This window comes from Geotrypetes seraphini, chromosome 4 (genome assembly GCF_902459505.1).
Source record: "Geotrypetes seraphini chromosome 4, aGeoSer1.1, whole genome shotgun sequence".
NCBI classification, from domain to species: domain Eukaryota; kingdom Metazoa; phylum Chordata; class Amphibia; order Gymnophiona; family Dermophiidae; genus Geotrypetes; species Geotrypetes seraphini.
This window is the reverse complement of record NC_047087.1, coordinates 90,245,838-90,271,215: the sequence shown is the minus strand read 5'-3', so window position 1 is coordinate 90,271,215 and position 25,378 is coordinate 90,245,838. Positions and strand designations below refer to the sequence as shown.

Below are 25,378 nucleotides of genomic sequence, written 5' to 3'. Positions count from 1 at the left end.
GCTTTTAAATCCTAGAATGGTGGATTCCGCAATAACCTCCTCTGTGAGAGCATTCCAGGTGTCCACCACTTCCTGATATTTGTCCTGGACTTGTCCCCCCTTAGCTTCAGTCCATGTCCTCTTGTCCTTGTCACATTGGACATTGTAAATAATTTTTTGTTCCTGCTCTATTTTGTCGATTCCTTTCAGTATTTTGAAAGTCTCGATCATATCCCCTCGCAATCTCCTTTTCTCAAGAGAGAACAATCCCAGTCTCTTAAGTCGTTCCTCGTATTCCAAGTTCTCCATACCTTTTATTAGCTTCGTTGCTCATCTCTGCACCCTCTCCAGCAGTTTTACATCCTTCTTTAGGTTGGGAGACCAATGTTGTACACAGTATTCCAAGTGTGGTCTGACCATTGCCCTATAAAGTGGCATTATAACTTTCTTCGATCTACTCATGATTCCTTTCTTTATCATGCCTAACATTCTATTTGCTTTCTTTGCCACTGCCATGCATTGTGCCGACAGTTTCAGGGTCCTATCTATCAGTACACCCAGGTCCTTTTCTTGTTCGCTCTTACCCAGAGTTGCACCTGACATTCTATACTCGTGTTCCTTGTTCTTTCTGCCTAAATGCATTACTTTGCACTTTTCCACATTAAACTTCATCTGCCATTTCTCCACCCATTTCTCTAACTGACACAAGTCACTCTTGAGTTCCTCGCTATCCTTCTGCGATCTGATTGCCTGGCATAGCTTTGTGTCATCTGCAAACTTGATGATCTTATTGGATGTTCCTTCTTCTAGGTCATTGATGAAAATATTAAATAAGATGGGCCCAAGTACCGAGCCCTGGGGCACACCGCTAGTCACTTTCTCCGAGAACTTCCCATTTATGCCCACTCTCTGCTTTCTGTTCTCCAGCCATTTGCCTATCCATTTTAGTATATCTCCCTCTATTCCAGGGTTTTGTAGTTTCCTGAGAAGTCTTTTATGTGGAACCTTGTCGAACGCTTTCTGGAAGTCCAAGTATATTATGTCCACCGGTTCTCCACTATCAATTTGTTTGTTCACGGTCTCAAAAAATTGAAGTAAATTTGTCAAACATGATTTCCCTTTCCTGAAGCCATGTTGACTGGCTCTCATCAGGTCATGTGCATCCAAGTGCCGGTCTATGCTATCTTTAATCAGTGCTTCAACCATTTTTCCAGGGACAGACGTAAGACTCACAGGTCTGTAGTTGCCCGGTTGATTTGTCGCTTTTAAGATTGTCGATCTGGTAGTATATCTGGTCCAAGTCCACTTCTACTGTGGTGAGGCTGTCCTCTATTACTCCTTTGAACATTTTCACTGCTTCTGGTATTGTTGCCGTGTCCTCCTTTGTAAAGACAGACAATTTGTCTGCAATTTGTTTGTTTTCCTTGATGTACCCTTTTCTTCCCTGGTCATCCAGCGGTCCCACCGCCTCTTTTGCAGGTTTTTTCCTTTTACGTATCTAAAGAAGGGTTTGAAATTTATGGCCTCTTGCGCTATTTTCTCCTCATAATCCTTTTTGGCATCCCTCACCGCTTTGTGACATTTCTTCTGATCATCTTTGTGTTTGTTCCAAGCTTCGGTTGTTTTCGTGCGTTTCCATTTTTTAAAGGAGTCCTTCTTTTCTTTTATGACTTCCTTCACCTCTCTAGTAAGTCATGCCGGTTCTCCTTTGCGTTTAGTTTTCCTTTCTTTGGAAATCCGTGGAATGTAGAGATTTTGTGCTTCCGTAATAGTATTTTTCAGTAGGGACCATGCCTGATCTACTGTTTTAACTTTGTCCATCTTTTTCTTGAGCTGTTGTTTCACCATGGCTCTCATGCTATTGTATCTTCTCTTTTTAAAGTTTAAGGTCGTGGTTAAGGTTTTGGTACGTTTCCCTTTCCCAATGTCAAGTTTAAAGTTGATCATGTTGTGATCGCTCGTCCCCAGCGGGACCATGACTTCTACTTCTTTTGTCGGTCCCGTAATGCCATTTAGGACCAAGTCCAAGGTGGCATTTCCTCTCATCGGCTCTCCCACCATTTGTTCCAGGAAACAGTCCCCTAGCGCTTCCAGGAACTTGGCCTCCTTGCCGCAGTTTGAGGTACCCAGGTTCCAGTCTATCCCCGGGAAATTGAAGTCTCCCATGATTATTACATTACCTGTCTTACATTCTTGTTTAATTTCCTCTATCTTTCTGAGTCTGTCTTCTCCGTCTGTCCTGGGGGTCGATAGTAAAGTCCAATTTTTGTGTCTGCATCATTGTGTCTAGGAATCTTGATCCAGAGGGACTCCAGCTTCTCTATCCTTTCCATCGTAGCCTCTCTAATAGTTTCTACTCCATCCTGAACATATAGGGCAATACCTCCACCTTTCTGCCCTACTCTATCTCTCTTAAAAATATAACTTTTGGGGGTCTCATAGGGGTCTTCACCTTTATATTCATGAAGGTCTTACTCCTGATTCTCCCTCAGAGCATAGTGTCCTTTGTGAATCATAAGGGATTAGCAACCTATCTATAAACGATGGAATGTGATTAGATTGGACTTTGAAAGCAAGAAGTAGTATTTTAAAATTAATCCTATGTGAAATAGGTAGCCAGTGAGCTTTTCTGAGGAAAGGAGTTACATGGTTGAATTTTTTAGCATTAAAATTATTTTTACAGCAGTGTTTTGAATGACTTGTAATCTCCTGATCTCTTTTTGAGTGATGCCCTGGTAAAGCGAATTGCAATAATCTAAAGTTGAAATTACTAATGAATGGATAAGAACATTGATTGAATTGGGGTTAAGTAGTAACTTGAGTGATCTGATCATTTTTAGTTTATAGAAACATTTTTGTACCACAGAGCTGATCTGAGATTTAAAGGATAGCGTGTTATCAAGGATCACTCCTAGAATTTTAATTGTTGTTACAAAGTGAATTGGGATTGATGAGATACATATTGGGGCAGCAGTGAGCCATTAATAAAAGGAAATATCAGTTATAAGAACTGGGCTACCTTCAAAAGCTCATCATAAAATATATTGAGTTATTCCAATAAAAAATATTACCTTATTACTTTTGTTTTATTTCTATATATTACCTTGGAAAGTGGGCTAACACAGCCATCACCACATTTCACTCAAGATACAAAAACCAGAATGAAAAAAAATCCACAAAACCAAAACAAATATTACCTACTCTTACTTATCATCATCCATCTCTTTCTCTAATATGAATGATTCTAATTGTAGAGGATCATAAAATATATATATATATATATATATATTCCATATATTATACATAAAAACATAAGAACATTGCTATACAGTAGATAAAGACAGGTTGTTCACCCTCTCCAAGGTAGAGAGAACGAGAGGGCACTCTCTAAAGTTAAAAGGGGATAGATTCTGTACAAACATAAGGAAGTTCTTCACCCAGAGAGTGGTAGAAATCTGGAACGCTCTTCTGGAGGCTGTTATAGGGGAAAACACCCTCCAGGGATTCAAGACAAAGTTAGACAAGTTCCTGCTGAACCAGAATGTACGCAGGTAAGGGTATTCTCAATTAGGGTACCTAAGGGCTGCTGCGGGAGTGGACTGCTGGGCACGATGGACCACTGGTCTAACCCAGCAGAGGCAATTCTTATGTTCTTAACTAAATATGAAAAACCTAACCAAAGAAAAATGCATTTTAAAGTCATTTCTTTTAAAACTTGAATTTCTGTCTTCACTGAAAACATGCACTGCAATTTGACTCTTCTCTTTCTGGGTACCATTTTGACAGGATACTAGTAAAGCACTTACGTGATCAGCATGGACTGGTTCTCGCGATCTTTTAAGGGGGAAAAATAAAGACAATTTATTTCAGTTAAATACAGTAGCTGAATTCAGCGGTGGGTGGTTACAAAAGTGAATTCTAAGGGGTCAGTATTCAAAAGGCAAACCCCCACTGAGCTCCAGGATTCAGCAGAACGTACCCCTCCCCCCTTTTATGAAGTGGTGTTAGGGTTTTTTTTATCATAAAATCTCTGACGCTCGTAGCCTACAATAAAAAACCTCTAATGTGGGTAGAGCTACTGATTATCACTGCTAATTGGCCATACCCTATTTGGTTAGATTAGAGGTAGGTCAGAGATATAGTTAGGGCGGAGCACCAATTTAGCCAGCTAAGTGAGCACATACAGATAGGACAGCAAAACAGCTGTCCTAACTCTCCTCCCCCTTTTTCAAAAGCATGGAAGAGGTTTTTAGCGCCGGCCGGTGTGCTGAATTTTCTGCACTGCTCCAACAGTCATAGAGTTCCTATGAGTGTCAGAGCAGCGCAGAGCATTCAGTGTGTCAGCCAGCACTAAAAACCTCTTCTGCGCTTTTGTAAGGGGGGGGGTTATGTGCCCAGTTAACCAGACACTGGTTTGAATATTGGCCAGTGTCCTGTTAACTTCCTGGCAGGGAAGGGAGAATGTGAGCGTGACATGAGGAGGCAGAGAGGTTGCGGTGCCCCCACCAAGAAAGCGCCCAGGGCAGACCATCCTCATGGCCTCCCCTTACTATGCCATTGATGGAACCTAAAAATTGGCACTGGAAATAAAATGCTGAATGGTATTTTATAAGCCGCGCTTAAAGTTAGATACAGTTTATAGAATAGCGCTTACACCCGGGATAGGTGCCTGACTTTAGATACATGCATTTGCACTAGCAGAAACATGGTTCAAATCCTTTGCACCTAAAGTTAGTGCAGATACATGCATAATTATAGAATACGGGGTAACGTTTTAAGAAAGCTCCCAATCCACCCATGACCCTGCCATTTCCATACACCCTTTTTGGCGTCGTGCATAAATTTTACGTGTGGATCTTGCATCTACATTTGCATGTATAAATTTGAATTAAAACCAATTAACATTAATAGTTGCTTGTTAAGAATCCAATCAGCATTAATTGTCTCATTATTCAGTTAAGTTGCGTATGCAATAGGGCATGGGCCCGAATTTGCGCATGCCCTATATAGAATTCAGGAGATACTGCTGAATATAGGAATAATTTGAAATGGATAGATGAGATGTTTCAAATCCCCCCCCCCCCCCCCGAGTTTTACTGAATATTGACCTGAAGTGTTCAGCAATATATTTCAGTGAGGTCCATGGAAAGAGGATGGGCCATTTGGCCTTTATCTGCCATCATGTTTCTATGTTTCAACCTCACTATATGAGTCCTTTGAAGACCCCTGTTTTTCAGCAGAATAATGTTCACAGTTACTTGCTTTAACAAGGAAAGTGAAGGCTGATTTAGCAGAGGAGCACACTGGCCAAGCCAGGCTGGAAGACTTGAACATCAGGGCCAAAAGAATTGCCAGAATGGATTCTCTCTCCCACATGACTAGACTAGAGACTCCGTTCTATGAGTTCAAATAACAGACATGAGGAAAAGCCATGTAATAAGCAAATAAGTTTTATTAATAGTTTTCCTATGCCTGGGGAAAGCCAATACAAGCCGTCACAATTTCAGTGCTCTCCAAAGGGAGAAACCAAGGACAACCAGATTTACCGGTATACCCCATGTGGCATCATTTGTAGTAATTATCATGCTTTAGAATACAATGGCACAGTTGATCACATGACTTCCTTTCCAAGAATGCCTTACGTCAGTTTTACATTTAAATCCTTAATTTTAATGTTAAGTCCATTCTAATGTTAAGTTTTTAAACCCAGCAGGTGGCAGTGTTTCACTTTTTCTCCATATAACTTCTAAATCACTTTTGATCTCTGACCATTTCAGACACCAATCATGTCAGTAAAAGGCCTGCATCCTGCAGACACATCCTAACTTCTGTATGACCTCCCAATTAGAATTGTATGTTCTAATCTATAAGGAACAGATTCTCTCTGTAAAAATCCCAAGTTTCCTGCTCCTCTGAGGACCTTATCTATAAATCCCATGGATGCATATGAACAATTGTACATAAATTTGCCAATGTCTTAAGAGTCACAAAGTCAAACTAAACTTTTGAACTTCCTTAGCACAGCTAGAATGCAGACAGCAATTTAGACTTTTCATTTTTAATTACAATGCCTCAGACTTTTTCACTAGACCTCATTTTAATTCCCTAAACTTTAATATTTCCACTTAATTTTGATTCATTCACAACCTCAGTTTCCATATCTGTGACACCTATCACACCTATAAATTTCAGGACATCTTCAACAACACTTACTGCGCAGCATGTCGTGATAAGCATTGTCAGCAATGGAGAAGATGTGAGGGGGTGCTTCTGACCGCCGCTTGCCTTTGTAGGCGGCCACTACTTCAGTTTTATAGACAGGAAGAATTTTGTAAGGGTTTACTGTCACACAGAAGAGGCCAGAGTAGGTCTAAAAATAAAGTAGAAATCAGGCCAAGGGCCAGTTAATGTTTTTTCTAACTCTTTCCTTCTCAAACTGCTATAATGTGGCATTACATTCTGTATTTCCTAATATTGTAAATCACCTTGAACCGGTTTACGCATAGCGCAACTCAAAAATACTAGATTAGATTAATTTTAGTTCGATTCAAGTTTATTGATGACAGAAAACCCACCAAAACAGCAATACAGTGAATACATAGTAAGTGCAGTACTTTGAAAATAGATATACACTTCTCCCTCCGTATTTGTGGGGGATGCGGGCAGAACATAGCTGTGAATACCGAAAAACCGCAAAAAACTTTTTGCATGTTATTCGTGGTTTTTCAGAAAAATAGACCTGAAAAAGATAATAAACCGTGAATAACCCGACCTTTCGATATGCTCCGTACAACACCGGGCGCAGCGATTTCCTTCAGGAACCACCGGGAGCAGCAATTTCATCCATAAACCACCGGGAGCAGTGATTTCCAATGTGAAACGCTGGGTTCAGTGAAGAAAATTAGGGGGCGGCGTCAGCAGCCGAAAAATCGCAAATAAGCGAATCCGCAGATACGGAAACCGTGGATACGGAGGAAGAAGTGTACAACATAAAGCCAGTCATCAAAAAGTTTTCCAAAAAGTTGTTCACCCCACCCATTCCCCCAACCCCCTTTCCTCCTCATTCAGTATTATATTGCTGCTATGTAGAAATCTCTAGTCACCCCACCCCTCTCCTGTTGCTATAAAAGTGTGTAGAGTAAATTGGTTTTATTAACACAGTAAAACACCACCAGTCAAGAACCCTCATAGCAAAAGTATACATATGATACATAATGCCTCACAGAGATCTCCAAAGAACAACCCCCCAACAAAATTAACAAAAACACCATCCAACAGATACCGTCCTAGATTAGATTAATTTTTTAAAAAGTCAATAACAAAACCAGAAATCTGTGAATATTTTTTTAGCAGAAGGTTTAATGGTTCCCCATTGGAACTGGGTGGCAGGGTGCTAACCTCTTATATTGGACAGATCTCCAAGCAGGGGCAGCTCAAGGCAATATACTTCCTGGAAATGAGGGATGAAATGGTGCCCTCATCCAAAATACTAAAGTCTCCTCCCCTCCCCCCCCCCCACTAGAGGTCTAGTAAGAGAACAAGGGAGGACCTTCTCAGAGCTTCAGCCAGGGTGTTAGCTGTGTGCAGGGATATATATGGGACTAAGGGGTGTCTGAGATGGAGGGGGGGTTGTCTGTGTAGGATGTCTGAGGCAGGAAGGACAGTAATATAGTATGTACAGCAGGGGAGGGGGAAATCAAGGATAATAGAAGTATGAGGGGTGTCTCTGCTCTTAATGGAGGAAGGCAGAAATGCTGGATGGGAGGGCATTTGGTGGGTGGTCAAATTGAGGGGGGAGAGGAATTGCGGGCCCCCTCTTTAATTTCTACTCTGGGCCTTAGCATGTCTAACATCGACCGTGTTCTAGTTAATGCTGCTGAATTATCTGTCCTCGACCTGCTCAGCATGATTTAACCAGGCAGGTGTGGCAAGTTAACACACTTTCAATATCAACTCTGTAGTTTCTGTGTATGGATTTGTAGAGGTCGAATGTGTTCTCATTTTCCAACAAGAAGACTGGTGCAACATTTGAAAAACTGCCTCTTCATAGATTCTGTGACTGGTTTAAGGAGTGGATATTGTGGTGTTTGGCCCCTCACTGGTCACCCCACCTTAAGGACCATCCGCCCCTTCTGCCTTGCTGTGCCGTATGCCTAAAACAACCTACTTGAATCATTACACCAGGTTCCATCTCTGGCGGTATTCAAACACTGACTCAAAGATCACTTTTTCAAAGTTGCATTTAGGTCCTTACTCTTCCAACTTGTATTACACTAAGCCCCCTACTTTTATAAAAACCGCGCAAGCGGTTTTTAGCACTGGCTGGCACGCAGAATGCTCTGCGCTGCTCCAACGGTCATAGAGTTGCCGAGTGCTGGAGCAGCGCAGAGCATTCAGCTCGCTGGCCAGCACTAAAAACATCTTGTGTGATTTTGTAAACAGGGGGGGGGGAGGAGGGAGAGGGGGGATAAGGGTAAATCTGTTTCTCATTCCTTCTGTAGCCCCTACCCCTCTCTGCCTCTTCATCCCTTTCTATTTCCCTTCATGAGCAGCACTGGCAAGCAGAGACTATCTCCTGCGTGCTTAATGTACAGTGCTTTGTGCATTTGGTAGCAATCTAGTGGTAGAGTAGAGGCAGGAACTATTTCTGCTAGAAAAAATAACACTGTCCATGTCCCTAAAATACAACAAAGGAAATCCCTATCTGATTAACAGTAGAATGCACTAGGACAGGGGTAGGTAATTCCAGTCCTTGAGAGCCAGAGCCAGGTCAGGTTTTCAGGATATCCATCATGAATATGTATGAGATGGATTTGCATGCACTGCCTCCTTGAGATGTACGTCTATCTCATGCATATTTATTGTGGATATCCTGAAAACTTGACCTGGCTCCGGCTCTCGAGGACTGGAATTGCCTACCCCTGCACTAGGAGGACTGGCCTAGTGGTTAGGGCTGCACCCTTAGCTTCCATGGTTGTAGGTTCAAGCCAAGCGCTGCTCTTTGTGACCCCAGGCAAGTCACGTAACACTCCATTGCCTCAGGTACATTAGCCAGATTGCGAGCTCACCAGGACAGTTAGGGAAAAATATTTGAGTACCTGAATGTAAACTGTTTAGGCTATAAGCAGTGTATAAATACGATATAAACTTCTCACGGCTTCTTGCTAGGACCAGAAGTTGATGCAGTCGGCTAACATTTCTAGCATAAATTCAACTTGTTTCACACAACTGGGCTGCTGCTCTGTGTTCCTGTAATCCACGCTGCTTGAAGTATGAGTATGTAGAGATTTAGAATGAATTAAATATTAACTGGTTTGTTCTTACATATATCATCCAGTTAGCATAGCGTTTGCGCAGATTTTGCAGCACGGATGCTTCGTTGAGATGGGTCAACATGGCCATGTCTTCAATCATGTCAAACTTGGGAGGGTTCATCTGCTGAATGTCATCCTCCTTCACAACAAGTGTCTGAAAAAAAGAGATAGCACAACATGGTGAGAAAGGAATAGTTCTAGGACAGCACAGAAGGATATTGGGAGAACACAATAGCCGGGGACCACAATATAGAAACATAGAAACATAGAAGATGACGGCAGAAAAGGGCTACAGCCCATCAAGTCTGCCCACTCTGCTTACCCACCCCCTGACTATGCCCTAATGACCCAATTTCCTTATCTTGACCCTCGTAGGGATCCCACATGGGTATCCCATTTATTCTTAAAGTCTGGCACGCTGTCTGCCTCGATCACCTGCACTGGAAGCTTGTTCCAATGATCAACCACTCTCTCTGTGAAGAAATACTTTCTGTTGTCGCCATTAAATTTTCCGTCCCTGAGTTTGAGCGGGTGCCCTCTTGTGGCCGAGGGTCCCTTGAGAAAGAAAATATCATCTTCCACTTCGACACGTCCCGTGAGGTACTTAAATGTTTCGATCATGTCTCCCCTCTCCCTACGTTCCTCGAGAATGTAGAGCTGCAATTTGTTCAGTCTCTCTTCGTACGAGAGACCCTTGAGCCCCGAGATCATCCTGGTGGCCGTCCGCTGAACCGATTCAATTCTGCGCACATCTTTACTGTAATGTGGCCTCCAGAATTGCACACAATACTCCAGATGAGGTCTCACCATGGCCCTGTACAATGGCATTATGACTTCAGGCTTTCGGCTGACGAAACTTCTATTGATACAACCCAATATCTGCCTTGCCTTAGATGAAGCCTTCTCCACTTGATTGGCAGTTTTCATGTCTGCACTGATGATTACTCCTAAATCTCGTTCTGCTGAAGTCCTAGTTAAAGTTTCTCCATTCAAGAAGTACGTCCTGCATGGATTTCCGCTTCCGAGGTGCATGACCTTACATTTCTTAGCATTGAAGCCTAGCTGCCAGGTTGAGGATCAACTTTCCAATGTAAGTATGTCCTGCGCCATATAATTCTGTAAACTGCATTCACTTACTATATTACATAGTTTGGCGTCATCGGTGAATAGTGTTATTTTACCTTGAAGCCCTTGAGTCAGATCCCCTATGAATATGTTGAAAAGGAGTGGACCCAGGACCGAGCCCTGCGGCACTCCACTGGTCACCTCCGATGTTTTAGAGAGGGTACCATTAACCACCACCCTCTGAAGTCTGCCACTCAGCCAATCATTGACCCATGCAGTTAGTGTCTCTCCTAACCCCATCAATTCCATCTTGCTTAGCAGCCTGTGGTGTGGGACACTGTCAAAAGCTTTACTGAAGTCCAGGTACATGACGTCCAAAGACTCTCCCAAGTCCAACTTTCTTGTTACCCAGTCAAAAAAGCTGATGAGATTGGATTGGCAGGACCTACCCTTGGTGAATCCATGCTGACTGGGATCCCGAAGATTCCCTTCATTCAAGATCATGTCCAATTTGCTTTTAATTAGTGTTTCCATGAGTTTGCACACTATTGATGTGAGACTCACCGGTCTATAATTCGCAGCCTCTGCCCTGCAACCCTTTTTATGCAGAGGAACGACATTAGCTAATTTCCAGTCTAGGGGAACTTTCCCCTTACTTAGGAAGAGATTGAATAGCTCAGCCAATGGTTTCGCCAGGACATCGCTCAATTAGTGTATGTGGAAAGAAGCAGAAACATGATAACAGATAAAGGCCAAATGGCCCATCTAGTCTGCCCATCCACAGTAACCATTATCTCTTTCTCTCTCTGAGAGATCCTACATGCCTATCTCAGGCCCTCATGAATTCAGACACAGTCTCTGTCTCCACCACTTCTTCTGGGAGACTGTACCATGCTTCTACCACCCTTTCTGTAAAAAGGTATTTCCTTTGATTACTCCGGAGCCTATCACCTCTTAACTTCATCCTATGCCCTCTCATTGCAGAGTTTCCTTTCAAATGAAAGAGACTCGACTCATTTGCATTTACGCCACGTAGGTATTTAAACGTCTCCATCATATCTCCCCTCTCCCACCTTTCCTCCAAAGTATACAGATTGAGATATTTAAGTCTGTCCCCATACTCCTTATGATCAAGACCATTTTAGTAGCCTTCCTCTGGACCAACTTCATCCTTTTTATATCTTTTTGGTAAATTCTGCCCAGGCAGTCTCTGCAATGAAGGAGGATCCAAGGAAGAAGATGACCCATTTGCAGTCATTCCTGGATTTTCTGAAGTGAGCCTCTTCCCTGTTCTGTGGGCCTTTAATTTGACTGTGTGCCACTAACGAAAAGTAGTCTTTGGTTATAATGTAGGTTCTTTCATGACATTTCCCCCCCCCCAAAAAAAAAATTATTCACTTTATCTACAGTCATGTGCCAGACAAAGTTAAAAATAAATCAATGATCATTTTATGAGTAAAACCTTATTGATTCACAGGTAAATATTAGAATATTTCTTGTCTTCCTATACTAAACAAATCCAAGCTCTTCAGCCAGAGTGCTAACTTCTATTGACATATAAATCTATTAAACAGACCTGTGATTTTTCTTGAAACATACTTTCTCAGCATTTGATGCTCCATTCCTATTTGTCTAACAAGATGGCTGCAACTCTGTGTGGCAAGGATTCTATGAAAGATGCGACAGTAATATGATTTCCTGTCCAGGGCTAATAGAGGGGTTACTACAGAAGTACTTAAAATATGCAGGGTGTGCTACCACTTGGCAGGGGATCAACATGAGCAGCCCTGCACATCTAAACTGCCCCTCCCATCACACTGTAAACTGGGTGCACATGGTCACACCCTGAAGAACAATCCAATTAATAGTCTCCTGTATTGATGTACAGAAGCACCAGTTACTAGGTTGACTTGAATATAAACCAAGACCTCCATTTTGGGGCCATTTTTGACCCAAAATTCTCATTTTATATTTCAGTATATATGGTAGCAGCTGTTGCTGTTCGAGTATATAATGTAGAAGCTGTTGCTTCTCTGGGGCTTGATCCATCCCATTTCAGCACTTATTTCTTCCGCATTTGTGTGGCCACAAGTGTCAAGTTTGTGGGCCTCAGCAGCTCAGTGATTCAGTGCATTTGGAGATAGAAATCTAAGGTTTTCAGAGCTTACATAAGGAGGATATTAGAGACCTATGGGATTCTGCAGTACTTTATTCAGGCTATTTACTTTGTCTGAGGCTTTCTCTATTTTGATTGATTTTCATGGTTGCCCCTCTAAAGCTTCTATTCTTTGCAGGTATGAGACAAGACCTTTATACGATATGGATATAATTAGTCAGTCCTTCATCCAATGGATGGACTGGTGAGTTTCTGCAAGGCCATACAGCCTTCATCTGGGTCTGGCACCATGAGAAGTGCATTTCTAAATGTGGGGCGATTGAGGCATGCACTCTTCTGACCTGAACCCTCTAGTGCTGCACTTCAAAAATCAATGCAAGCAACCAGACCTGCTTCTGCTTCACCTTGGAAGAAATAATGTCAGTTCCATTAACCTGAGCAAGAATGATCTCAAGTTGGTTTCCTTTTACTTCAGTCTTATGGTTTAACATGGATGGATGGGATTTGATAAACTGCCTTTGTGTGGTTACAATCAATGTGAGATTCTCAGGCCATGCACTAACCACTAGGCTCCTCCTCCACTCCAACCTCACTCTCTAAAGCAGTGTATCTCAAACTGTGTGCCGCAACACACTAGTGTGCCTCCTGAGATTTCAGGTGTGCCGCGGCACACTGGGGAGGAGGAGAGGCACCGGCTGACTGATTACAGGACATGTCTCTTGCGGTGAGAGGCACATCCTGTAGGCAATCAGCCAGCGCCTCTCCTCTCCAGCCCTCTTCCCTGCTGGCACCCCCCACTGGCATCTTGGGGCCCGTCTGAAAGGCCTTCACGCATGCTCGGATGCCAACATGATGATGTCATACGCATGCGCGTGACATCATCATGGCAACGCTTGTGCCCTTCGGTGTGTCTCGAGCTGCAATAACTACCTTTAGTGTGCCGCAGCTCGAGAAAGTTTGCAGGACACTGGTCTAAAGGAAGAGAGATAGTCCAGGAGTTTATGATTCATCGCCAGGTTGGCCATTGACTACTGGCGAGTGAGTGTTACCAGATTGGAAACATTTGGGTTAACGTGAACTGGATTGGTCTTTTTGGTCTTTATAGGGTACCCCCTATCTGAGCTGGTGTTGGAACTTCTCCTCAGTGACTTTCCAGAAGCTTTCAGGCAAGTTCTGTGGTGAGCAGCTTCATTTCTTTTGGTGGGTTTGGGGGTGGAGGATCCGCATAGGTTGCAGCTCCCTAGTGAGGGGTACCTGAGCTAAAGATTGTGTGCTAAAGGAGGTCTTTAGAACAGAACCTCAATATCACCAGGTGGTGAATATTGGACCCATGGCTTTCTGATCTGCCATGAAGACCTATGCAAAATTTAAGCTCCAGCTGTTATGGTGGAGTATTGTTAGGGCAATGTTCAGTTTTTACTTGGACAACTGGGGTCCTAGTTGTTGTTAACAGGTAGTCCAATTTTGGTGCTTTTATGTATTTTGTTTCATCTAAGCTCAGGTAACTGCTGTAATACTTTACCTATTTACCACTCAAATAAGCAAAGCTGCAGCCATACTACTAGCACTTATCATTTCTATAGCGCTGACAGACATACTTAGTGGTGTACATTAAAACATTCAAGAGACAGTCCCTGCTCAGTAGAGTTTACAAGCTAATTAAAACAGATAAACAGGACCCATTGGGATGAGGGAATTTATCACAGAGGGAGCGATAAAACAGACTTGGGAAATGTACACGTGAATAAGAGGAGTTAAAAGAAACCTCAAAAAGTGGGCTTTTAGCCCAGATGATGATTATTTATGTTTCTTATGTGTTGTAATTATTAAGTCTCGAAGTAACCTTGTGGGGGGAGAGAGGAGGAGGGATTTATCCTTCTTTACATTTTCTCTTCTGTTACATCAGGGAAAGGAGGGAAATAGTCTCATATCATCTGTTATAGTGTGGTTACATATGTTTTATAATCCATAACTGTCAAAGCAAAGTCCAGATCACACAATTAAAGAATGACTTATTTCAAAACTTATTACAATTTTTTGTAGCCTAATTGTGTCAAGAAAACTAAAATGAATTAAATAACCCCCGCCGCATGCAATGGAATGAATAGTTTATATGCTCATCTAACCATAAAGTCAACTTGCCAGTTCATCACTACAGTGATTAGATAAAATAGGGTGCTTAAGGAGAGACTGCCTACCTTTCCATCTACAGTTTCCACAGTGACTTTTCCACCACTTGTCTCCTTAATCTCAGCCTCTAGATAAGCTGCTTTGTCATCTGGAATCCAGCACTTCTTTTTTCCTGTGTAGAACAGAAATAGGAAAACGACAGAGTGTATTATGTAGTAGAGAGGAGATTATACTTAAACCAGCATCTGTAACCTATGGAAGCCACTGCCCTAGGACAGTGTGGAAGAGACCAGCTCAATATGAGATTGGGCAGATTTAATAAAGAGATTAATCATGGGTTATTAAATATAACTATTATAGCATGATTGACAAATAACAGAAAGCAAGAACAAACAGCGAAGGAGACTGGTGTCCAATCACCTTTATTGTATCTCAAGACTCGACATGATCATGTTTCAGCCCCAACTGGGCCTGCCTCAGGAGTCTGAAAGTTTTGTCAATGAATCTAGCCTAGTGAATCTAGCCTATTGTAATTTTTAACTATGCTACCAAGTACTCAGAAATATCTACATTGTAAAAATAAAGACTTTCTGTGTACTTTGCAAAGAGGACCATTAGGCTGGATAAACTTGAGTGTCCAAAATCAGCACCCAGTTCATTTCATAACCTTTGCTTGCTCATTGTCAAACACAAAGGAAAAGAGCAAAAATCTGAGCCCCTAATGCTGTGGTGATAACATTCCTGTTTAAAAGCAGCAGTTTAAGAGAAAAGTTTAAGGCTATTGCCAAGCTTGCTTTGTGTTCACTTCCAAGAGGCCTCTTGCACTGCAGACATATCTCCAGGGTCATCGACTACAAGCCCATTCATTTCTGGTAGATGGCTGATCTTTGGAGAAATTAATCATATCACCAGTCAGATAAGCATGTATCTGCTCTCTTGAATTCTGTCTGGCTTGTCTCAATTTACAGCGGAGAAGGGATACATCCCAGAGCCCAAGCTTTTTCAAAGGCCTTCAGTACATAGTAATTTTCATACTCATTAAGAATATTATTTTGAACTGATTATTTTATCCCCTTCCCTTTTATGTTTTTGTCATTTCCCTTTATTTCCTTCAAATATTGGAATTCTCTCCTTTTGGCCTGATCCTTAGGTTTCCAGTATTGTTTGACATTGTATTATTTTAGTCAGGTTATGTGTTTCTACTCCCCACCCCAATTTTTAATGTAAAGGGCTTAGATTCTAATCTTGGTTTTATATTGGCACCAGGACTACAACCAAGACCAGCATTCCAGTCACCGAAGGGACCCAGGGGATGGCCACGGCCTACGCACAGACAGAGGATGACCCTGGACGGTGGACAGAGGCCTCTGTGCAGACCGAGGCCATCCCCCAGCAGTACACTACAGTCTCTACACAGACAGAGGAGATGGGCCAGCTAGACGGAGACATCTTACAGGAACTGAGGAGCCTAAGGGAGGAGGTGAAGCATCAGAAAGGATGAGGCCTTCATCCAGGAGCTGCCCCAAATCACCGAGCAGGCGCATGACAAGTCCATCCTCATGACCCCCAAACCTTCTGCTTTGAAACCAACGATTGAGGTACAGGAAATGGCTGGAGACGCCGACTCCTGGCAGCTGGTAACCTCCTTCACAGGCAAGCACAGAAGACCCCCCCCCCTTTTCTCAGTTTCTTCTTCTTCTTCTTCTTTTTCTCTCAAACAGGGCAGTTTTATATCAACCCCACAAATCACCTTGAGGAACAGATTCCAGATCTTACAGGAAGAGACTGCTGATGAGGCACAGGAAGATGTCCAACACATGGTTCCAGTTCCGGGGACAACTGATCGGCTCCCCCCGAAGAAGCGCAGAGTGGTAGTCATTGGGGACTCCATGCTGAGGGGCACCGAGGGACCAATCTGCAGACCGGATATGCAATCAAGGGAGGTTTGCTGTCTGCCTGGAACCAGAATCCGAGATGTCACCACCTGTCTAGATAGACTTCTCAAGCCCCAGGACCACTTCCCCATGCTTCTCATCCACATCAGAACGAACGACACTGCAGGAACACCCCGGAGAACATACCCAAAGACTTTGGAGCCCTGGGTGAGAAGCTGAGGTGGATGGGAGTGCAGGTGGTCTTCTCCTCGATCCTCCCAGTAAGAGGCAAGGGTAGAGCCAGGGAGAAGCGTATCCAGAGGACTAATGAGTGGCTACACGGATGGTGCAAGAAGATGAACTTCGGATTCCTAAACCATGGAGAGGCACTGCAGGGACTTCAGGGACCAGACGGACTCCACCTGACCAGAAGAGGCAAGAAAGTCTTCGGACATTGACTAGCCCGCCTACTTCTTAGGGCTTTACACTAGGTAAGTTGGGGGAGGGTACCCACTCACATACCAGCGCAGTAAGCAATTATCCAGAGGAGGTGAGTCGCAATTACACTTCTGAGTCTGAGGTAAGTGCACACACTGAAAACAATACTTTAGGAGTCACACCAACTCGGGCGGGAAACTCTACATAGGGACTTAGCAAACACATTGAAAGCAATACTTTAGGAGTCACACTAACTCAAGCATGAAACTACACAGGGACTTAGCAAACATAAGGTATGGAGGGCTATGTATGTTAATGCACACAGTTTGGGCAATAAAATTCTGGATTTAGTGACAGAAATAACGAACGCCGACTTAGACATAGTGGCGATATCCGAGAATTGGTTCACAGACTCACATGGGTGGGATATGGTTATACCGGGTTACAACTTACTTCGTCGAGATAGGGAGGGCAAGTTAGGAGGAGGGGTAGCACTATACATTAAAGAAGACATCAAAACTACCAGAATCACAGATGTCAAGTACACCGGGGAATCCCTCTGGGTGAACCTGGCAAGAGGAAACGAAAAATGCCTGTATCTTGGTGTGGTATGTAGACCTCCAAGACAACAGGAAGACGAGGATATGGAATTAATCGAAGACATAGAGAACATCACTTTGCGTGGGGACACAGTACTGTTAGGGAAATTCAATATGCCCGATGCAGATTGGAACACACTTGCCGCAACAACCAGTGGCAGCAGAAGGTTATTAATCTCCATAAAGGGAGCACGACTCAAACAATTGGTATTGGAGTCCACTAGAGACCGGGCGATACTGGACCTGGCACTCACCAATGGAAAAAGCGTATCGGAAGTTTTGGTAGGTGATACGCTGGCCTCCAGCGACCACAACATGGTATGGTTCAACCTCAGGAAAGGTTTCACTATATCAAACACAACAACAAAGGTCCTCAACTTTTGGGGCACTGACTTCAAACGAATGTGAGATTTCGTCCGTCGGGCGCTGCAAGACCAAGCAGAAACAGATAATGTAGAGGCTATGTGGTCAACCCTGAAATCTACCCTACACAAAGCAACAAAACGCTATATAAAAACAGTAAGCAAACGACGGAGAAATAATAGACCCCAGTGGTTCACTACAGAAATCTCGGACCTTGTTAAAATAAAGAAAAAAGCATTTATTTCCTACAAACAATCAGGAAAGGGAGAGGCAAAAGAAGACTATCTGGCCAGGTCTAAAGCTGTCAAATCGGCAGTCAGAGAGGCCAAGCTTCGAATAAAAGAGAATCTAGCAAAGGACATTAGGAAGGGGGATAAATCCTTCTTCAGGTACATCAGTGATAGAAAAAGAAACACAGATGGGATACAACATCTTAGGAAAGCAGATGGGAATTATGCAGAATCGGATTCCGATAAAGCCGAACTACTAAATGAATACTTCTGTTCAGTCTTTACCTGTGAGGCGCCGGGGTCCGGTCCACAGTTGCAAGCAAGGAAAAGGTCAGAAGACCCGTTTTGGAATTTCGAGTTTACACCCAGTAGCGTCTACTGCAAACTATCAAGACTCAAAGTGAACAAAGCCATGGGACCGGACAATCTACACCCCAGGGTGCATAGAGAGTTGTGTGATGTCCTGGCAGAGCCGTTATCCATGCTCTTCAATCTTTCCCTGAGTACTGGAAGAGTCCCCTTGGACTGGAAAACAGCTAATGTCATCCCACTCCACAAAAAGGGCTGCAGGACAGAGGCTGTGAATTACAGAACGGTGAGTCTCGCATCCATAGTGAGTAAACTCATGGAAACACTAATCAAGCATAAATTAGATACGATCCTGGACGAGGAGAATCTACGGGATCCCCGCCAGCATGGATTTACCAGGGGAAGGTCCTGCCAATCCAATCTAATTATCTTCTTTGACAGGGTAATAAGAAAGCTGGATATGGGGGAGTCCCTAGACGTCGTGTACTTGGACTTCAGTAAAGCTTTTGATAGCGTCCCACACCGCTGGTTATTGAGCAAGATGAAATCGATGGGATTGGGAGAAACATTAACTGCATGGGTCAAGGATTGGCTAAACGGTAGACTTCAGAGAGTGGTGGTAAATGGTACCCTTTCCAAAACGTCGGAGGTGACCAGTGGAGTGCCGCAGGGCTCGGTCTTGGGCCCGATCCTGTTCAACATATTCGTAGGAGACCTGACTCAGGGGCTTCAAGGTAAAATCACATTATTCGCCGATGACGCCAAACTATGCAACATAGTAAGCAAGAGCACTTTGCCCGACAGTATGACGCAGGACCTACTTCTATATGAACATTGGTCCTCGACTTGGCAGCTAAGCTTCAATGCTAAAAAATGTAAGGTAATGCACCTTGGCAGCAGAAATCCATGCAGAACTTACACACTAAATGGTGAGATTAGCTAGGACTAAGGCAGAACGTGACTTAGGGGTGATCATTAGCGAAGACATGAAAACTGCCAATCAAGTGGAGAAGGCTTCATCAAAGGCAAGACAAATGATGGGTTGTATCCGTAGGAGTTTCGTCAGCCGGAAGCCCAAAGTCATAATGCCGTTGTACAGATCCATGGTGAGACCTCATCTGGAATATTGTGTACAATTATGGAGACCACATTACCAAAAAGATGTGCTGAGAGTTGAGTCAGTTCAATGAATGGCCACCAGGATGGTCTTGGGGGGTCAAAGATCTCCCGTATGAGGAAAGGCTGAACAGATTGCAGCTATACTCACTCGAGGAACGCAGAGAGAGAGAAGACATGATTGAAACGTTTAAATATATCACGGGCTGCATCGAGGTGGAAGATGATATCTTCTTTCTTAAAGGTTCCTCGGCCACAAGAGGGCACACGCTGAAAATCAGGGGTGGGAAATTTCATGGCGACACCAGGAAGTTTTTCTTCACGAAAGGGTGGTTGATCATTGGAATGAACTTCCACTTCAGGTGATTGAGGCCAGCAGCGTGCCAGATTTTAAAAGGAAATGGGATACACATGAGATCTCTAGGGGGTAAAATCAAGGGGGGTGGGTCATTAAAGTGGGCAGACTTGATAGGCTATGGCCCTTTTCTGCCGTCATCTTCTATGTTGCTATATCAAATAAATTGGACTTGGACTTCTATCAAACTGATCTAGCGGTTTGTAGTGCGGTGAGCCACGCTGAATGGCCCCCATTGTTCCCGATTCTCATGAAAGTTTCAATGAGCTTCGGGAGCAGGACGGGCCATTCGGTGTAGCTCTCTGCGCTATAAATTGCTAGCACAGTTTGATAGAAAAGGCCCTTGGTCTGTACAAGGATATTCACTCAATCCATTTAGGAAAAAAATAATTGCAAGGATCAGGCATAGGGGTAGTGAGGTGTTTTGGGAAATGTATATATATGGCCAGAGCTGATAACAGGTCAGTGGGTCATGTGGGTCATGGGTCAGTGACCTATTGACCCATGATAAAATTATATTTATTTATTTACCTGCTTCCTTGAGCTTGTCTTGCTCTCTAGAGATTAGTGGCCATGATGATTTCTGTAGTGCAGTGTCTCGCAACCTTTTTCGAACTGGGGCTCACTAAACCTAGTGTCCCTGGCTCAAGACGTGCACTGGCGTCGGCGTGATGACATTTTGAGTATGCGTGATGTCGGCAAGCCGACATCAGCGCATGCGCAAAGGCCCTTCAAACAGGCCTTGTGCTGAGAGGAGAGAAGGGCAGGCAGAGAGAAGGAGAGACGAGCCAGCAAGAAGAGAGAAGAGCTGGCGAGAAGGGCCAGCAGGGAGAAGAGGTGCCAGTGTTGGGAGATTGCTTACAGGACGTGCCTCTCTTCACGAGAGGCATATCCTGTAGACAGTCAGCCGGTGTTGGCATCTCTCCTCTTCCCCAGTGTACCGCGGCACACCTGAAATCTCAGGAAGCACACTGGTATGCCGCGGCACACAGTTTGAGATACACTGCTGTGGTGTGTGCTTGTGGCTTGGCCCTCATACAAAGCCTGTTGGGCTTTGGTGGGGGAGTGGAGTGCTACTGGAGGCCTGAGCTCTGCGCCTGCGGGGAAACAATTTACCCCAGATCCACAAAGCTGCCATGGGAAATGCCTGCACAACTTAGCCGCGCCCGTGGGGAGAAAGAAAACCACAATGAGGCAATTGAGCAGGCGCAGCCCAACCTTGACACGGACTCCCCACTCCCCAGTAAAAACAAATGGAGCAAATGTTTAACCAACTTCATCTCAAATGCAAAAAAATTGAGGGGAGATAGATTTAGAACAAATGCTAGGAAGTTCTTCTTCACCCAGAGGGTGGTGGACACTTGGAATGCGCTTCCAGAGGAGGTGGTTGAGCAGAGTACGATTTTGGGTTTCAAAAAGGGATTGGACGAGTTCTTGAAGGGAAAGGGGATCCAGGGGTATAATGAGTAATAGATCACTACAGGTCATTGACCTGGAGGGCCGCCGCGGGAGCGGACTGCTGGGCGTGATGGACCTATGGTCTGACTTGGCAGAGGCAATGCTTATGTTCTTATGTTATCTCTTTGACAAATTTCTCTGAGCCCACTTCAACCTGATGTACCTCCAAAACACTTCCAGATAAACCTGACTAAACTTAGCATGCCATTGTAATTTTAAAGTTCTCTGTAATGTCACTGTCTGTATACAGTCTCTTCCCTTGTAAACCACTTAGAACTGTTTGTGGTATGGCGGTATCTAAAAGTAAAGTTATTATTATTATTGTGTGCACTGATGGCTGAAACCGAGGGTGGCTGAATGCAACTGTGCAGGACTGGACTGACTGCAGGTAGGAATCCGATTGTCGGTCTAAGCCAAGCTTGGGTGGGCCTGGGCTGTCTGACCCTGTGTGTAAGAGTAGTGAAATATCAGTCACGATGTGAGACACTTCAGCGCATTCAATGCTTATCACATAATTACATCACAATACAGTAGCATGTATCCTGCAGCTGTTGAGGCTATTTCGGATTGTGCTTGAGGGGTACAAAAATTTTAGAGCTGATCAAGTGATTTTGAGGGGTACAAAAATGAGCCCATCAAGTGATTTTAGAACAGTGACTGGCTCAGGTAGACAATACCTGTAATAGTCTTTATTATTGAAATCGCATGACATAAAACTCGCACGCAGTAGTACTGTAACCATTACAGTTGCGATGCAAGTCTTTCTTTTATTATTTATTTATTATTTATATATAATTTATTTTATTGTTTATTTATTTATTTATTCGATTTTCTATACCGTTCTCCCACGGGAGCTCAGAACGGTTTACATGCATTTATTCAGGTACTCAAGCAGTTTTCCCTCTCTGTCCCGGCGGGCTTACACTCTATCTAACGTACCTGGGGCAATGGGGGGATTAAGTGACTTGCCCAGGGTCACAAGGAGCAGCGTGGGTTTACTTTGAACCCACCACCTCAGTGGGCTGAGGCTGTAGCTTTAACCACTGCGCCACACTCTTCTAAAAACAAAAACAGGGTAATGTACAAAGTAACTAATCGAGGAGAAAAAGGAGTGAACCTTACTTCAATGCTCCCCCCCTCAATATAATAAACATTAAAAATAACAATGCCTTAAAATCAAAATTAAAGTATGGTTTTTAAGTCCTCTTACGTGCTCATAAAACAATTGTTCACAGGACAAACCACTGGTATAACTTCTGTGTACCTAACGGTTTACCCAGTGGACAATTATTTTATGAGCATGTAAGAGGACTTAAAACTGTACTTTAATTTTGGTTATAAGGCATTACTTTTTTTGTTTAGTATATTGGGGGGGGGAGGCGTTGAAGTAAGATTACACAGCAAACGGAGGCAACTGAGATGTTAGAAGATCAACCAAATCAGTTATTTTATTGTGCAAATTATAAAAAGTCACTTAAAGATAATAAAGTCTATAACGCAATGTCCATCTTGATCGCAAAATCTCATAATGAATCCAGAGTATTTGATAAAGGATAAATCTTAGGGCCTCTTCTATTAAACTGCGCCAGCAGATTCTAGTGCGGGGAGCCGTGCTGAATGGCCCCCGCTGCTCCCACTGCTCATAGAGTTCCTATGAGCGTCGGGAGCAGCGCGGGCCATTCAGCGTGGCTCTCTGCACTAAAAACTGCTAGCGCAGTTTAATAGAAGAGGGGGTTAGCCTAGGAACACCTAGATTATCCCTACTAGGATCCCAATTTCGGCATCCGTAGATGCCTTCATCAGAGGATGAATGGACACTAAACAAAATAAAAAGCACGACTTTAAAAGAATAAAATCAATAATATAAAATGGCATATAAATGATGAAAAAATGCAAAAAATAGACAGAATATACTAGTGCATACATAATGTCAAGAACATACATGATATAAAGGGCTGCTTTTACAAAGGTGCACTAGCGGTTTTAGCGCACACTAAAATGCTGTGCACGCTAGCCGCTACCACCTCCTTTTAAGTTTTTTGGCTAACGCGAGCTAATTTTGTGCATGCGCTAAAAACGCTAGTGTACCTTAGTAAAAGGAGCCCAAAGTATTTATAACAACATAAAATAGTACAGATAAAGCATATAAAATCAATTACCATATACACTACAAAACAATTTTAAAAATATATAAAAATGTGACTTACAAGAAAAATAATAACATAAGGCAATGAACAACTGTGGACCAATCCTGCAAGCTATAAAATTAAAAGCAGCCATGTGGACATGTAACAAGCAAATAAACATGCAATACATCAAGCACCAGTGAGTGAATACTACAAGCTATAATATTAAAAGCACCTATATAGGCACATGCCTACATAGGTGCTTTTAATATTATAGCACATACCTACATAGGCTGGTCAAAGGCATGATGGGTCATGGGTTACAAAAAATGACCCACTGTCAGCTCTGTATATGACAGTATATCTGGATAGGCTTAGAGGTCCTGGGAACTCTATATCCTGAGATGGACTTACTAATTCTGTGTATTGTCCTCTTTTGTACCAGCTCACAAAAATTTATCGCCCATTATCTTTTTTACATTCAAACAATTTCTGACAGATTGGAGCTGCCACTGTTTAGAACTGAACAGGTGTGGCTGTTCAAATCTGGTATTATTCATGATTACTAAGATTTTTAACTCCATATAATTAGGTTGCATTAGTGTCAAATGTGGTTATGGTTTTGAGCTCAAGCAGATGGGGCACAATAAATCAAACATCAAACTAAGGCCCAGATGCTCTAAAATTAATGTTAAAATTCTGTGGGTCGCTGTGAAGGTGCCACATTGTCCAATTTGAAAATGACAATCGATGTTCAAACAACTTCACATGCAAATGAGGTTTGCGAAGGCCCGCAGAAATCCCATCCAATCAGTCATTGGAGAAAGCGGTACATGCGCAAAATAGTCCATGGAAAGAGGCGTGAATGTATGTATGCGCATGAGCATCATTCATGGGCATGCCTTATAGGAGCACATCATAGGCGCATGTCATAAGGGGAAGAGAAGGGAGGGGAGGAACAAAATGTGTAAACTTTTTTTTATTTTTTTTTACACTGCTGTGATGAGATAAGTGCTTTCCTTATGCAATTGGCAGCCCCTCTCCAAATATGATGAACTTTTACCTCACATGTGATGGGCAAGCTGTGCTTTGATGCGCGCAGCTCAGATACGCCTTCAACACATGCGCCTTAGCTGCGTTTTTAACATTACCGGAACCCGTGGCCCAGCCAGTAATTTAAAAGTGTTAAAAGTCGGCGCTTCATTTTGTGCATCATCGGGCAATGTCAGAGCATCGCTCCAAGGACTAGTTTTAATATTAATGATCTCAATGTACTACATTTACATATCAGAGTTGGAGGCTGCTAGGAAGCATGGAAAAGACTGCAGTGAGCCATTATGTGCATAGGTAGGTAAAATTCAACAACGCTAAACCAGTAAGATCTGGTTTAGCGTGGATCGTTAAAGGCACAGTGAGTTTAGAACATCCGGCCCTAAGCAGCTTACCATCGAAGGCTACAGTCTGCAGTTTCATGAGTTCCTTGTCACTCTTCCGCAGGAAATCCGCAGCCTCCCCAAATTCTGACATATCCTGCATGTTGATGGCTCAAGGAGGTGTCTGAAGGCAGCAGCCAAAAAATATGTTCAATGCAAACCGAGTCCACCTGAGCAAAAGAACACACAAAAATGCCTTATATACAAATGTTTTTTTGTCTGCTCTCCTTGCACCTTCCTCTCCAGCAACTGCTGCAGAGCAGAGGGAGGGGAAGGGGTAAAACTCGAACCTCGCGGATCTAACGTAAAAACAGTTCAGGTGAAATGATAAAGAGAACAGGGTTCATGTTTCAACTGAGGAGGAAAAACACATGTATCAGTTACACGAGGCAGCTCATGCTTTTTATTAGATTTCTTTCACATTAGCCTGCAGAAATGTGTAAATTTACTGAGAACTGTACAGAAAATTCCTT

At 43.2% G+C, this 25,378-nt stretch overlaps 1 protein-coding gene across 2 annotated transcripts in view; it reads right to left on the bottom strand.

Moving 5' to 3' along the window:
- MYH15 (myosin heavy chain 15) overlaps positions 1 to 25,008 on the bottom strand; it is a 143,725-nt gene extending 118,717 nt beyond the window's left edge. Inside the window, exons 1-5 of one of the 2 annotated variants that reach the window (XM_033941288.1) lie at positions 24,918 to 25,008; positions 14,673 to 14,776; positions 9,304 to 9,447; positions 6,193 to 6,349; positions 3,786 to 3,813 (exon numbers count right to left, since the gene is read on the bottom strand). In XM_033941288.1, coding sequence (XP_033797179.1) covers positions 3,786 to 3,813; positions 6,193 to 6,349; positions 9,304 to 9,447; positions 14,673 to 14,776; positions 24,918 to 25,008 — 524 coding nt within the window. Of the gene's footprint in view, positions 1 to 3,785; positions 3,814 to 6,192; positions 6,350 to 9,303; positions 9,448 to 14,672; positions 14,777 to 23,886; positions 24,023 to 24,917 lie in introns of those variants that run through there. The other variant, XM_033941289.1, reaches the window with a different exon arrangement.
- Positions 25,009 to 25,378: the final 370 nt, after the last annotated feature.